At 35.5% G+C, this 14548-nt stretch overlaps 3 protein-coding genes across 3 annotated transcripts; 1 reads left to right on the forward strand and 2 right to left on the reverse strand.

Annotated features, from left to right (window-relative positions):
• Nucleotides 1-471: 471 nt before the first annotated feature.
• LOC116108671 (phosphatidate cytidylyltransferase, mitochondrial-like) lies at nt 472-4355 on the forward strand. Its single transcript, XM_031394912.1, has 11 exons — nt 472-589; nt 910-1028; nt 1141-1197; nt 1307-1369; nt 1492-1560; nt 1774-1866; nt 2630-2734; nt 2805-2882; nt 3132-3260; nt 3643-3748; nt 3928-4355. The coding sequence occupies exons 2-11, from the start codon at nt 921-923 to the stop codon at nt 4116-4118; spliced, it is 999 nt and encodes a 332-aa protein (XP_031250772.1). The 5' UTR covers nt 472-589; nt 910-920; the 3' UTR covers nt 4119-4355.
• Nucleotides 4356-6025: 1670 nt separating this feature from the next.
• On the reverse strand, nt 6026-8004 carry LOC116108659 (putative disease resistance protein RGA3). Its single transcript, XM_031394902.1, has 2 exons — nt 7110-8004; nt 6026-7029 (listed from the first exon to the last, which is right to left on the reverse strand). The coding sequence occupies exons 1-2, from the start codon at nt 8002-8004 to the stop codon at nt 6026-6028; spliced, it is 1899 nt and encodes a 632-aa protein (XP_031250762.1).
• Nucleotides 8005-10734: 2730 nt separating this feature from the next.
• LOC116108660 (uncharacterized mitochondrial protein AtMg00810-like) lies at nt 10735-11940 on the reverse strand. The gene is made up of 2 exons (XM_031394903.1): nt 11100-11940; nt 10735-11048 (listed from the first exon to the last, which is right to left on the reverse strand). The coding sequence occupies exons 1-2, from the start codon at nt 11938-11940 to the stop codon at nt 10735-10737; spliced, it is 1155 nt and encodes a 384-aa protein (XP_031250763.1).
• Nucleotides 11941-14548: the final 2608 nt, after the last annotated feature.

Consider the following 14548-nt stretch of genomic DNA (forward strand, 5'->3'; position numbering starts at 1 on the left):
AATTTCGCAGAAAAATGCTAGATTTGGTCAAAAAATTGATCGATGACGCAGAAAGGTTGTGCAAACGAGCTTAGAGTGAGAATGGATATGGAGAAAAAGATTTAAAATTTAAAAATTTTGTGACTGTAGATGAAATTACTGTACTGTCTTTTAGTAGATAGAAATTCTTAACAGAATATAATAGAAAATATTTATTTGTCATTGCTAAATTTTTTGGGTATCAATTTGTCTTTATGCCAAACTTTGGGTGGATGGAAATCGTTTGGCCTTATTTCAATGATCAATGATGTATCACACTAAAACCCCGTCCTACATATGTTTGAATTGATTATATTCCATATAGAATTGGTAATGGTATAAACTGAACCTCAACATTTAGATTATTAGAGCTTAAACGGTTTTAACTTGAGAAGGAAAAATAAAATTAATTTAACATAACTATAAATTGGTGTAATAGACTTCAACTAAAATATAAAGTACAGAAAAGGTGATACAGGCAACCATTTAAGCCAGTTGCAAACAAGAAATAAAAAGGGCTTTCTTTTGACTCTTTTGGTCACATTCATTTACTCCAAAGTGAAACTGAAGAGTGAGAAACCGCAGCACCGCTTGATTCGTTTGCTTTGTTTGTTTCGAATTCTGCAAGTCCAAAAAGCAAAAACACTTTTAGGCAACAGTTTTTACTTATTTGAAGTGCACGCTACCTGTTTGATAAAAATTCTCTTTGAAACTCATCGTTCTGTTTTCAACTTTCGTTTTGGAGTAAAACATGAGCTGAAATGCCAACCCTTTTCGCTTTTCGTTAATACTACTGCCTGGTTCATCGAATGAGCATTGTTATGGACTGATTACAAGTATTCGCCATGTGGGTTTATGATGGTTTAGTTGTTTATGTTTGTGATTAAACAGTAGTGTAACTAATGGAGAATGAGAAGAGAGCTGAGCTAGTGAGCTTTTTGAAAGCTGTTCCCTCTGTAGAATTCTGCTGTGTTTATGGTTCCACTTTGCATCCAAACAATAAAGACAAGGTTTCACTTTGTTTTACTTTTGCGTTCTGTTGATTTTTTTTAGTGTCGCATTCATTTTACTTTAAAAATTAGTGTTTTTTATCTTTTAACATATGAGTTTATGTTAATGCAGTCAGCCATGGTAGATTATATTCTCGGAGTGTCGGATCCTCTGCAATGGCATTCTCAGGTGTGATCATGTATAATGTAGAGTGTTTGTTGATTAAAATTGATTTCTGTTAAGAAAGTATGCTATTTGATTTTCTAATAAATCTTATTTGGTTCGTCGTACGACCTAGAATCTGAAAATGAATGCAGATCATTATGCTTCGTGGTTGAGGTTGCTTGGCGGGGCAAAGCTGGTGTTTCTCTCTCTCTCCCTATTTCTCTTTCTATCTCTCAACTCTCTGGCAAACTCCTAACAGATGTTGAAATTTCATTTTCTTATACTTAGACTAAAATTTGGTTGGTTGTCTTGTCCTAGATTACACAAATTGCAGATGAAATAGGTGTAGGAGTACACTTCAACCCGTTTGTTACCTGGAATGATAAGGTACTGACTTTTCAAAAACTTAAATCTGATGACTTAAATACAAGGACTATATGTGTGTGTGCACACTTGTGCGGCACTGGTTCCAACTTATTGTCCATGAACAAGGAGTTCTGTATTTAGGCATGAAATGCACCTCCAATCATTTTCTTGCATTTATTTCTATGATGAATTGAAATTTTCCCGTGTTTTAATGCACGAAACAATTATGGGCAGATGTTGAAGTACGGGGTTGTTGGAATGCATGACTTGGTTCAGGACATGCTGAATTGGGAGAGATTCTATTTAAGTGGTCGTCTACAGAAACCGGTCTGCCTTCCTGATTTTCCCTTTTTTTTTATATAAATTTTTATCATTTCTTCTTAATTGTAATAAGCATCAACATTTCTTCCTTGGGAACTAGTGTCATAATTTCAGCAAAGGGACTAGGAAATCAGACCTAGCGATCACACCTTCAAGAGAGCTTCAAAGGTGGCTGAAGATCTTGTTTATTTTGTTTGTTTTCAAATTGACAGTTTTAGAAGATTTTAGACATAGGTACTGTTAATCTAAAGTAAAAGTCGTTGTGCTACAACTATCCTGTCTTTCCTTAATCATTTAGTGCTCGGTCACTAACAAATTCAGCCCTGGATTTAGCATTTTTCTTTTTCTATATAACCTGCTAGTTTTTCTTAATTTTCTACAATAACATCTCCATGGATAAATTGTTAGATGTCATGCCAACTAGTCAATATAAAGCCCTGAAACAATCATTGCTTGAAGCTAAGATGTTGTAGGCTGACAAGCTGCCAAGTATAATGTTACTAAAATGTGCATGACTGACGAGCGTATATGGTCCTTGTGTTGCTTAGATGTCATTTGACATGTGATCATATCAATGATAGGAGCTCTTATGTTTAGCTAATTATCCTTAATTCCTCTTCTCCTGAGCTGTGCTTTTCATTAGCTATCTTCTGCTTTCTTTGCACTGATTTTGGTTCTTAACCATGACCTGAGATCTGAAAATTGAGTTTGTGGTCTCATATATCAGTATTATTTACCAATCTCAGGGAGCTTGGTGTTGCTTGTGCAGGTACACATACTTGTGGACAATCTGGATATTGCAAATACAAACTCTGTTAATTTGAGGGCTGCATTGTCTGCTGCTCTTCTTCTTTTGCCCTCCAAGTTCACACAGGTTTGCTTACATGTTACTGCTCATTCATTTTAGAGTTGCTAGAGTTATGATTAAGTCTTTGATTGTGCAGGAAGATCTGTTTGCCAAAATATGTAGCCTTTCATATATGGGAGATTTGCGTATGCTTTTTGCAGAGGACAAAAAAAAGGTACAGCTAGATCACACCTATATAAAATATTGAGAAAATTGATTTGTGGCTTTCAATAGCATTGATGTGCATAGTTCATGGTTGACTCACTCATGTTGTGAATTTTACGAAAGATTCCCTCTCTTCCTCCCTCTGTTTCACTCACCAATATATTACAGTTATGTTAATAATAAGAGTTATACAAAAGTGAACAAGCATTTCTTTTGTTCCGCGAACGTTTCTGGTTTTCATGTATAAAATTTGCCTCAGGTGAAAAAGATTGTGCAAGGACAGTTTGATTTATTCCACTCAATATATAAGCCATTTCTTCAAGAATACGAGGCCAAAGACTTCTTGAGAGTCTCGGCATCTGGAACTGACCAAGCAAATATATCACAGGTTTGTAAAATTTGAATCAATACCCAAATACTTGATTATGTATTGCCCTCATACCAAATATGACATATATATGTACAATTTAGCATACGTCTATTTACTCTTGTTACTTAGAATCAATGCTTGATAAGGGCACTGTTATGCATCTAACTTGGCTTTTATTTTTATTTTTTTGAAATTATGATTTCTCCATTTTCAGTTCAATGTTCCATTGTTTACTACATATTCTGTTCTGGTGAAAGTAAATTCTTTTTTCATGATAAATTTATGAAAAACAGTTTTAAAAACTTGTTTGGTTGAGGAAACTGTTGTTTGAACACCTTTGTTCTTGTCATCTGATGCTTTAAAACGCCAAGTTCTTATATGTTTCTGTCGCTTGAATCAGGATTGTAGCTTGCCAGTCACTTGCTCCCTTGTGTCTTCTCTTCCAACAGCAATTAGAAGTCAAATGGGGATGAAGCTTGGAGAGAAAAAGAGAATAAATGAATATGGTATGAACGTCAGTTGGTAGGACAGATTAAGAAGAAATATTATTTCTGAGGCAGTGTACAAATCGAAACTTATTCTGCATCCAATTTTCCTTAAGAGAACAAGTGATTGAAAATTTTTCGCTAGACCTTCTATACTTAATCCTGGATACTTGAATGATTACATAACATACATTTTGCAGGTCGAGCTATAAATGAAGTTATAATCAGTTCAAGAGAAGAGGCAGCTAAATGTATGCAGAAGGTTCTGCGACGAACTGTAATGGTTTCGAGTGCAAGACAGGCAGTGTCTGGTCTACTTGCTGTTGGTGGCATCAATGCTACTAGATATCTTGCTAACAAAATGCAGAAAGCTTGGAAATCCTGGACATAAAACTACGCATTTCTCTTTCTCATTTTTCATGAGATTTGGTCAGGCAGATTATAACTTTCAAAATGAGAATGCATTATCTTTACCACAAGCTGCCTTGCCCTCGCTGTAAGTTATGAATTTTGCAGATCAACTAGTTTTATACTTTCATTTCATAGTTGGTTGTTCGTTTGTTGAGGTCATTTTGGGAGCAAGCAAGCCACTTCCTTTGTAATGAACAATATCAAAAAGAAAAAAGAAAACACCATTTAAGATACTTTTATTTTGAGATTATTCATAGTCTTTGAATGGGAACAAAAATAACCAAACAAACAGTAGCATTATCCAGTACAAAGATTATTTACATGAATCGAGTCATAACATAGGGAAAAGTATATCTTCCCTTGAGGTTTCATGAAATTATCAACACACCCATAAGTTTCAGAAAATAATAAATACTCCCACCATAACAATCCATTACACAAATAAAAAGAAAAACATCACGATAAGCAGGAACCGGAATTGAAACGACTTGCACTTGCTCAAGACTTTTGACAGAATCTCGATAGCATCTCCGGAATGCTGCAAAATAAATAAATAAAAATATAAGTTACACAGTAAGTAAAAATGTCAGAGCAAAGTATTAAATTGTTATCAATAAAATTCTTAGTAAAATTATATTCCGCAAACGAGTTTCAAAAATCCAAATATCTTTCTTTAAAAATCTTCCTACAGGATACCTGAAAACTGACTGGTATAATAGGCATAATCAGAACTTGTTGACATTCAACATCAAATACGGATCACAAAATAAATGATATAAATTGGAATAGGAGATATTAGATTAAGAAAATTTATAGGAAGGATTTATACATTAAGTATCATAATAAATGATCACACTTCACTGATCCATGTACACAGTTTGAATTAAAAAGGTAGCAGAAGCAATGCACATGGAGTTGGACACTACAACAACAAAACATGAATCCCAAAATTATAAACATATATTTATAGGTTGTAGTGGATGCCAAGAATACAGCATATCCTTGAATTAGGTAATGCTTATAAGCAATTGGGAAATAGAAATAAATCAATTTTTTTCTTGAAGGGTATGTTCCATCAATAACATTATAAGCTAGCTCATATATATAAACAAATTTACCAGGCATTATAACAATGAAAATAAGAGAGATTTTTACGCATACCTGATCACTTATTGGTCCCGGATGATGATAGGAACTGCAGGGTCAAGAATTAGAAATAAATTAATTTTTTCTTGAAGGGTATTCCAACAACAACATTATAAGCTAGCTTATATAAACCATTTACCAGGCTTTATAAAAATGAAAATAAGAGAGAGTTTTACACATACCTGATCTCGATGATGAAGCAATTTCAGGGTCAAGATGAATGTTCTGGACATGATCAATGTTTGACCAATTCCTTCTGCAGCTTTCACTCAGGGTAGGAGATTTTTGTATCTTCAATTCTTTAAGGGCAGTGAGTTTCTCCATCCCGCGTGGCAGAGATAACAATTCTGAGCAGCTTACAATCTCAAGTTTTTGAAGTGATGTGAGATCTGTAAGCCATGGTGGCAGTGTTGTGAGAATGGAACATGAATCAATCCGCATGTACTCTAAAGTGTTGGCAGAATGTTGAAGAATCAATTGGGGTAAATATACTTTTTTTTGTAGTTCATAAATCATGAATACTTTAAGGTTCAGGCGGCGGTCTTTTTCTTGCAAGTCCATCTTCAGATTAAGGTTCAAACAACTGTGTATCACAAGCTTCTCCAATCTCTCTAGATATTTTATATCGTCTGGCAACGCCTCCAAGCTATCACAACCTTGCAAAATCAATGTTCGGAGGTTGGTGAGACTTTGCATCTTTCCAGACAAACTTTGAAGATTGTAACAGTTATACAAGTGCAGTTATTGGAGAGAGTGCAAATATTTAAGTTCATTTCCCAGTAGACTCGCATTTGTGGTTATTTCCAAATATCTGAGGTTGATCAGTTTTCGCATATTTTCGGGGAACTGCTTAAGTCTTGAACAACCAAGAAGTATTAAGGTTTGCAAACTCTTAAGTTTACAAATTGCCTCCGAGAGTTCCATTATAATTAAATTCCAAGATAAGTCAAGATATCTCAATTGTTCCAATGAACCGACAGAATCCGGTAGCACTTCAAATTGTAAACCACTTAAGCATAACAGGCGGATCTGCTTAAATTTCGATGTCCATCTATTAACGAAGGATTGAGTAACAGGCTGAAACGGATAACTTTTCATGATGATTGCCAACAAGTCCGGTGCAATATATGGAAATTCTCTATGATCGTCTTCAATACCATAAAATGACAAATATTTAGCCTGTATTCTAGGATACGTGACTCTGAGATCCACCCTTTTGCAATCATTTTCTGCGTCTTTTAAGACAATATCATACACAAAATCATGCAATTTAAATGTAAAATAATAACCGTGATTTACCACATCTTGAAAGAAATTCCTAAGAAATAATTCCTTCAAATATCTCTCCCCGATATCTTCCAACTCTTCGTTATTGTCACCAGAATTAAGAAAATTATGCGCCATCCAATAATGGATCAGATAATGACTGTTAAAACAAAAACCCTTTGGAAATAAGGAGCAATGCTTCAAGCAAATTTGCAAATGAGATGGCAAATTCTCATAGCAGAATTCCAACATGGGTCGGATGATACTTCTCTCTTGGATTTCCCTCCAGAAGAAATTATCTATAATTGGCAACCGATTACCCGGACCTGTGCATCGGTATAGGGCTCCTAAAATTTTCACTACTAAAGGAATCCCATCACATTTTTCCACAATTTCAATGAGGTCTTGATGTTCATTGCTTGCTTGATATCCAAATGCATATTTCACAAACAACGACATACTATCCTTATGGGAAAGACCTTTTAAATCATGAATGTTTATGTCAATGATGTCCATCAATTTGGCAATTTGGTTCCTATGGGTAATAACCAAAATTTACTTTCATTGGATTGCTCCAGTACTTTCTCGAAGTACATCATATTATCATTATTTTTTTTCAAAACGTTGTCCAAAACAAGCAAAATTTTCTTCCCAGACAATGCTTTTTGCAAGCGGAATTCCAAATTACCCGCCGATGCTAATTTATCAGGATTTTGATTGGTTGCAAAACCATAAGCTCGTTGCATCAATATATTTATATCAAAGTCCGCAGGTACACATATCCACATTTTGAGATCAAAGTGATCATCTATCCTTTTGTCATTATACACCAGTTTGGCTAGGGTGGTTTTTCCTATACCTTCCATCCCAACTATAGCAGTTACAGATAACTCATGGTTTGGTTTCAGCAAAGACTCTATAACCTTTTCCTTATCAGCGTCTCTCCCGAAAACTTCGGAAGTATCCACGAAGGTGTCACTTACTACCCAGCCCCTTGGATTAACACACTTAATGTCAGGTGCATCCTGATCATAGTCACGCATAATAGGTTCCATTGCATCCTGATCATAGTCACGCATAATAGTGGCTGCCATTGCATCCTGATCACGGTCACGCATAATAGTAGCTGCCATTCCATCTAACCTCTTTCTAATCCCCTTGATCTTAAGATAATATATGAAGCTCAAAATGAATTTGCATACCTGGGATCTGTCACTTGCCAATTTATGTAACATATCCGCAGCAGCATTCAACATCTCTGAAGAGTCTGCCAGTTTATTCTGTTCCAGCTGTGTCTCGGCATCCAAGATGGCGTCTTTGATGATGGACACCGTTCTTCGGAGCTTCATTATTTCTATTGGAAGATTCCTCGAAAAACATGTTTTTGGGGAATCAAGGTAAGTTATCGTCTCCAAAATATTTGTTGCAATACTGGACGGTAGTGAGTCTGCCATGTTCTTTGAGTGGAAGGAAGAAAAAGGGGTGCACCAATGGGTAATGAATTAGCTGAGGCGTACAACGTGAGAAATGATGCTTTTAACTTCGTACGAATTCTTAATATCGAAGGGCTAATCTCATAATTCTCCTTTTAATTCTAATTGAATAACAGAAATCTCTTTATAATAATAAGAGAAATCTCCCTTCTACCGAGTTTTCATTAGTTAAAATAAATATAGAGAAACAATTAAGTAAATATTTATTAACCTAAAGAAATTTATGTTATTTATGAACTCTCAAGAAGAATTTTATTATTTGATTAAACGTCAAGGGAGTCGAGATCAAAACCCTTGTATTGGAAGAAGAAAACTTCATTTATGAGCTCATGGGGTGAACCGTGGAATTAAAATACAGTCGAACATTGTTACAGGATTTTACAATGAATAATGTATGATTATGATTTGTTTCTTTTTAATCAATTGCCAATCATATCCCTATGTTTTGTTCAGATTAAAATCAAATCAAATCAAAAGAGGATCCTGAACCACTTACAACCCAATAAAATTTAACTATTACGCTTGAGTAACGTTATATTAAACTAAAAAGAGTTGCATTAACAAGCCCATATTTAACTCTAATAAAATAATAAATATAGTAAAACATATTTTTTTTAGAAAAAAAAATAAAGGGTACGTGGACAATACAACAACATAAAATATTAATTATTTTTTTGTATTATGATAAAACATTCTCACTTAATTGTTATCTTCTTAATAAAAGGTTTAAATTAAATTATGAGTCTTGTATATTGAGGAAAAGAAATATATATATTAAAAAAAAGAAGAAGCAGATATAAAATACATAATTGAACATTGATTTATTTCAAATAAAATAAAACACCTAAGATAAATTTTAAAATCGTTAAAGGAAAGAGTGATATTACATATATAATCTGAGTATAAAAACTCTTATTTATTACTGTCATAAAACTCTTTAAAAATCTGTATAAACTCATAATGGTTAACTCATAAAACTCTTTAAAATCTGCACAAACTCATAATGGTTAGAACATGTATCAATCTTTGTTAAATTAAGGTCATTGACTAAACAGTAAACGTCCACGTATCTTGTTTAGTATATGTACATTCATTAAATTCAGCCTTCGAATTGGGAGGCCATGTGCTGGAATACTCTATTTCTTTCAAAATTTAACAGCAAAATCATTACATATTACAGTGATATTGACACATTCTTCACCTTTATTTACCGATTTTTCTAGTTTTTGGAAGGGTGGCTTTCAGTTTTGGTTTGTACTTTAGTTTGATGATACTAAACTTTCTCTAGAAAAGTTAATCTGGTGCTTCATCTTAAAAAACTAATTTATAGAAAAGCAACTTAGACAACATATATAAACTACGAGAAACATTTATATATATAGATGCACAAAGATGACATTGCTCTTGTTCTTATTTGTGGATGAACACTCAAAAAATTATTTCAATAATTAGTTCACATGGAAATTAATTAATTCAATACATTAATTTGCTGCCAGATGTTTAGTTTAAAAAAAGACTACGTGGATTTGAAAAGAGTGATTAGCAGTACCGAAGTCAATAAAACGACTGCCTAACAAAAATGCACAAAAAATCCAAATTTGAGCAGGGATTATGAAAACGACTGCGTTTTTTTATCATTAAGGTCTATCTGCGCGTTTTTGTTAGGCGGTCGTTTTCACCAATTGACTGCAATTTATTGCGATAAAAATTTGCGCGTAGACTTGGAGTGAAAAGGACTGCCCAACGAAAACACATCAATTCCCTTGAAAGAATATTCGCTACGCGTCATTCATAAAAAAATTTAGGATATATAGTGTGCGCTCTCTTGAGTGGTAAAACGTGACTCTCTTAATTGGCAAGATGCATCAAGTCTTTAAAATTCATAGAGTAAACGTCTAAACGACATGTTCCCACCAAATATTTGCGAAATGACAAGTTTTCGCCTCTGCTTTCATTTATCTTTGTGAAGTTTCAAATAGAAAGCAGAGAAAGAAATGAAAAACACAGAAGGAGACGAAGAAGAAGCTGATTCTGGGAACTGCGTTTTTTGCTTATTTTTTAAAAGCGAATATACTGTAGAAGCACTTTTATAGTGCTTGGTTTAACCAGAGTTGTAACTGACTAACCATACATCTTAACTCTAGTAACAAACTAACTCTAAGTACTAACAACTTTGTTAGTTATACAGATTTTATTTAACACTTGGTCTCAACCGAGACTGCAACTTGCTGGAGTCTGCACACTTTCTGCACTTTACCAACTTGCTGAAGTCTGCACACTTTTTGCACTTTACCAACATCTTCCCTCAAACGAGACTGCAGCTTGTTTGGCATTCTGCATTGTTTGACATTCTGCATTTTACCAACATCTTCCCTCAAACAAGACTGCTCCTTGCTAAGGTTGGAATTCTGCTATTTACCAACATCTCCCCTCAAACAAGACTGCATTTTTCTTGCTGCAGTCTGGACCATTTTTTTTTTTTTTTTTTTAACTGAAGTCTGGACTGTATTTTTCTTGCTGAAAACTAGAAAGCTGAAAAAAAAAAAAAACTGGACTTGTTGGACTACATTTTTCTTACTGAAATTGGACTACATTTTCCTTGCTGGACTACATGTTTCTTGCTGAAAAACTGAACTACACTAAAGTCTGACTTTTATCAATATCTGTCCTCAAACGAGACTGCAGCTACTTTTAGATTGAAGCATGCTGAGAGGAGCCAGAAGCAGAATCAGTAAGAGCAGTGAATGCACTAACAACTGAAGCATTCTGAGAGGAACCAGAAGCAGAATCAGTAAGAGCAGTGGGTGCAGTAACATGGAGTTTATTTCTGAGCAGCTCAAATCTGGAAGTGGAGAGGGATTTGGTGAAGATGTCAGCTGTTTGATGCTCAATGGGAACATATTGAACTTTTACAAAGTTGGAGGCAACTTGCTCTCTAATATAATGTGCATCTAGTTCAATGTGCTTAGTACGGGCATGGAAAATAGGGTTGGATGCAAGAGAGCCTGCACTCTGATTATCACACTAGATTACTGGAATTTCAGAGAGAGTGATACCCATTTCAGAGAACAAGCTTCGAAACCACGCTAGCTCAGTTGCACCTTGGGCAAGTGCCCTGTATTCTGCCTCGGTAGAGGACAGTGAAACAACCCTTTGTTTGCGTGAGCTCCATTGCAACAAATTGGAGCCAAGGAACACACAACACCCACTTGTGGATCTGCGATCTTGAATGTCTCCTGCCCAATCAGCATCAGTGAAACATTCTAAATGAAATCTGGAGATTTTGCTGAACTGAATGCCAAAGTTGATAGTGCCTTTAAGGTATCGTAGTAGTCTCTTGCAAGCTTGCCAATGTAGCTGAGTTGGGGCTTTAAGAAATTGGCTGAGTTTGTTGATTGAGTAGGCTATTTCAGGTCTTGATAATGTGAGGTATTGGAGAGCGCCAATGGTACTCCGATAAAGGGCTGGTTTTTCAAACAAGGCACTATCCTCAAAGGTGAGTTTGCTACCTATGGCCATTGGTGTTGAACATGGATTTGAATCCATCATACCAGTCTTGACAAGAAGATCATGAGCATACTTAGCCTGACTCATATGCAAACCTGATGCATTTCGATGAACCTCAAAACCAAGGAAGTATTTGAGAGATCCCAAGGTTTTCAAAGCAAAATCAACATTCAGCTTGTGAACAATCTCATGAACAAAATTAGCATCGGGACTTGTCAAAAGTATATCATCTACGTAGACAATAACATACATGACTTGACCATTTTTCCTATATATGAAGAGACTCGAATCTGCCACAGAAGACACAAAAACCCATTTCAGAAAGGCATGTTTAAGCTTATTAAACCAGGCCCGGGGAGCCTGTTTGAGGCCATAAAGAGCTTTGACCATTTTGCATACATGAAGAGGAGCTTTAGGATCAACAAAACCTTGAGGCTAAGACATATAAGCTGTTTCACTGAGTTCTCCATTCAAGAACGCATTATTGACATTCACTTGTTGTATATCCCATCCATAAGAGACAACCAAGCTTAAAACAACTTTGATGGTTGATGATTTAATAACCGGATTGAAGGTTTCAATGTAGTCAATACCAGGAGTTTGTTGAAAGCCCTTAGCAACTAACCTGGCTTTGTATCTCTGAATAGACCCATCTGAGTTATGTTTAATCCTGAACACCCACTTGCAGCCAACAATATTCATGTGAGGCTCAGCTGATACAAGTTCCCAGGTGTTGTTGGATAAGAGAGCAGTGAACTCATCTTTCATGGCAGCCCTCCAGGAAGGATGAGAGAGAGCTTCAGTGGTACTGGTGGGTTCTGTGGTGTCAAGATGGGAAACTGCTGAGGTAGAGGTTACTAACATAGAATAGGGAGACTTGATTTTAGATCTTGTAAGCATAGGATGAATGTTAGGAGGGTGAGATGGAGGTTTAAGTGGAAGATCAACATAGAGATTGATACCTTTAGAGGAGGAGTTTGAGCATGTAACAGGCTGGTTATCAAAAAGCAGGTCGATAGTAAGGTGAATAGGACCAGAGGACTGATCTGTGGGAGTAAGTGAGTAGGTTGTGGTGTTTGTGGAGGTTGAAGGATTTGGATCTGTAGTATTTGTGGAGTTTGTAGGCTGGTGATTTTGATTGGATTTAAATCAGGTTAGCAGGCAGAGGACTGATATGTGGGAGTATGTGAGTAGGTTGTGATGTTTGTAGGGGTTGAAGGATTTGGATCTATAGTATTTGTGGAGTTTGTAAGCTGGTGATTTTGATTAGAATGTGAATCAGGCTGGGGTGCAGAAGACACACGAAGTTCAAGGGGCAAATCAAATGAAGTTGAACTTGTTGGTAAAGTGGACTGGGGTAATGTAGCTATAGTTGAATTATGTTGCTGACATGTTGGTAAAGGTAACACAGAACCATGAGACTAACCATCACAGTGAACATGAGATTGACCATGCGACTTATTTTGTGGCTGAGTGGTTGAGTGAGGTAAGGAAGAAAAAGTAGGCAGATGTGAGGATGATAAAGGAAATGGAAACTGATCAGCAACCAAAGTAGACATGTCATTAGAAACTTGAGAAAAGGAATTATCATTGTAAGAAGGCCAAGGATTTCGAACAAAAGGAAAACAATTTTCATCAAATTTGACACTAGAACAAATATAAATCTTGCCATTGGAATCCAAACATTTGTATCCTTTGTGATGAAGACTATATCCAACAAAAGTACACTTAGTAGTATGAAAATCAAACTTGTGAGCATTATAGGGTCTAGTAAGGGGAAAGGCTGCACAACCAAAGACTCTAATGATTGAATAATATGGAATTTTGTTAAACAACACTTGGAATGGTGACTGATTGGACAGAATTGGTGTAGGTAATCTGTTAGTAAGAAAGGATGCTGTTTGAAAAGCCAACCACCAGTGTTTTAAGGGCATACTAGCTTGGGCTAACAATGTGAGACCTTGTTCAGCTGTTTGACTATGTTTCCTTTCCACTCGTCCATTTTGTTGGTGAGTGTAGGGACATGGATGATGAAAAAGAATACCATGATCAAGGAAGTAAGGGACTAGACTACGGTACTCACCACCCCAATCAGTTTGGACACACTTTAGAGGAGTACTGAACTGTCTTTCAGCCAACTTATGGAACTGTTTAAAGATACTTTGGGTTTCAGATTTAACTTTCAAAGGAAACACCCAAGTGAACCTACGATAATCATCTAAAAACTGGATGTAATACTTGAATCCTTCAAGGGATGGAACAGGAGAGGGACCCCAAAGGTCTGAATGGACTAATTCCAAAGGTTTGGTAGCTCTAGAGCTAGATCTGGGAAAGGTGGACTGGTGCAGTTTGTCGAATTGGCATGCTGTGCAAAAATCAAGATTTGTCTTAACTTTGGGATTTATTTGCAGAGAAAGTAAAATTTTTGCAAGAATTGTGGCATTGGGGTGACCTAATCTTTTGTGCCACAATAGTCCACTAGTTTTTTCAGTTGGTAAAGCTTGAAACAATGCACTTTTATTATCAATAGTAGCTTCATTACATGTGGATACAAAAGTAGGAACAGTATGAGCAACATTGTGATTATCAAAAGTTTTAAGACAACCAACTACATTATTGTCAGAATTGAAACAATACATTGAATGAGAGGATGATAAGGGTTGTTTAAAGACAATAGTAGAAAAGTGCAAAGCTGAGCCTGAAGACTTTGAAGAAGTAACAGGCATATTTGATGTTGAAGTTGGTATAGGCCAGCTTTAAGCTTTCCTTGGAGAAGAACAGTTTTGGATTGTTTGTCCTTTACCATACAACAGTTAGCAAAAAATTCAACTATAACATTATTATCCCTAGTAAATTTAATATAAAATCATTTAAAATAAAGGTTAAATGGTAAAGTGGTCATTTGCATTACAATAAATTTGAAATAAAAATAAAAAATTTAAAATAACCCTCTACATCTCAAATTTCTCTTACAAGCATCCCTGAGAAATAGCCTAAT

This window comes from Pistacia vera, unplaced genomic scaffold, assembly GCF_008641045.1.
Source record: "Pistacia vera cultivar Batoury unplaced genomic scaffold, PisVer_v2 Contig567, whole genome shotgun sequence".
NCBI classification, from domain to species: Eukaryota; Viridiplantae; Streptophyta; class Magnoliopsida; order Sapindales; family Anacardiaceae; genus Pistacia; species Pistacia vera.

What these genes read in the sequence shown, in the direction of transcription:
- LOC116108659 (XM_031394902.1), bottom strand. Translation starts at nt 8,004, where the DNA reads ATGGCAGACTCACTACCGTCCAGTATTGCAACAAATATTTTGGAGACG. An exon ending in ACTGGAGCAATCCAATGAAA is followed by an intron (nt 7,030 to 7,109) that starts GTAAATTTTGGT and finishes ATGATTTAAAAG; the next exon opens with GTCTTTCCCATAAGGATAGT.
- LOC116108660 (XM_031394903.1), bottom strand. Translation starts at nt 11,940, where the DNA reads ATGGTCAAAGCTCTTTATGGCCTCAAACAGGCTCCCCGGGCCTGGTTT. An exon ending in AAGCTTGTTCTCTGAAATGG is followed by an intron (nt 11,049 to 11,099) that starts GTATCACTCTCT and finishes ATCAGAGTGCAG; the next exon opens with GCTCTCTTGCATCCAACCCT.
- LOC116108671 (XM_031394912.1), top strand. Translation starts at nt 921, where the DNA reads ATGGAGAATGAGAAGAGAGCTGAGCTAGTGAGCTTTTTGAAAGCTGTT. An exon ending in ATCCAAACAATAAAGACAAG is followed by an intron (nt 1,029 to 1,140) that starts GTTTCACTTTGT and finishes ATGTTAATGCAG; the next exon opens with TCAGCCATGGTAGATTATAT. An exon ending in TTGCAGAGGACAAAAAAAAG is followed by an intron (nt 2,883 to 3,131) that starts GTACAGCTAGAT and finishes AATTTGCCTCAG; the next exon opens with GTGAAAAAGATTGTGCAAGG.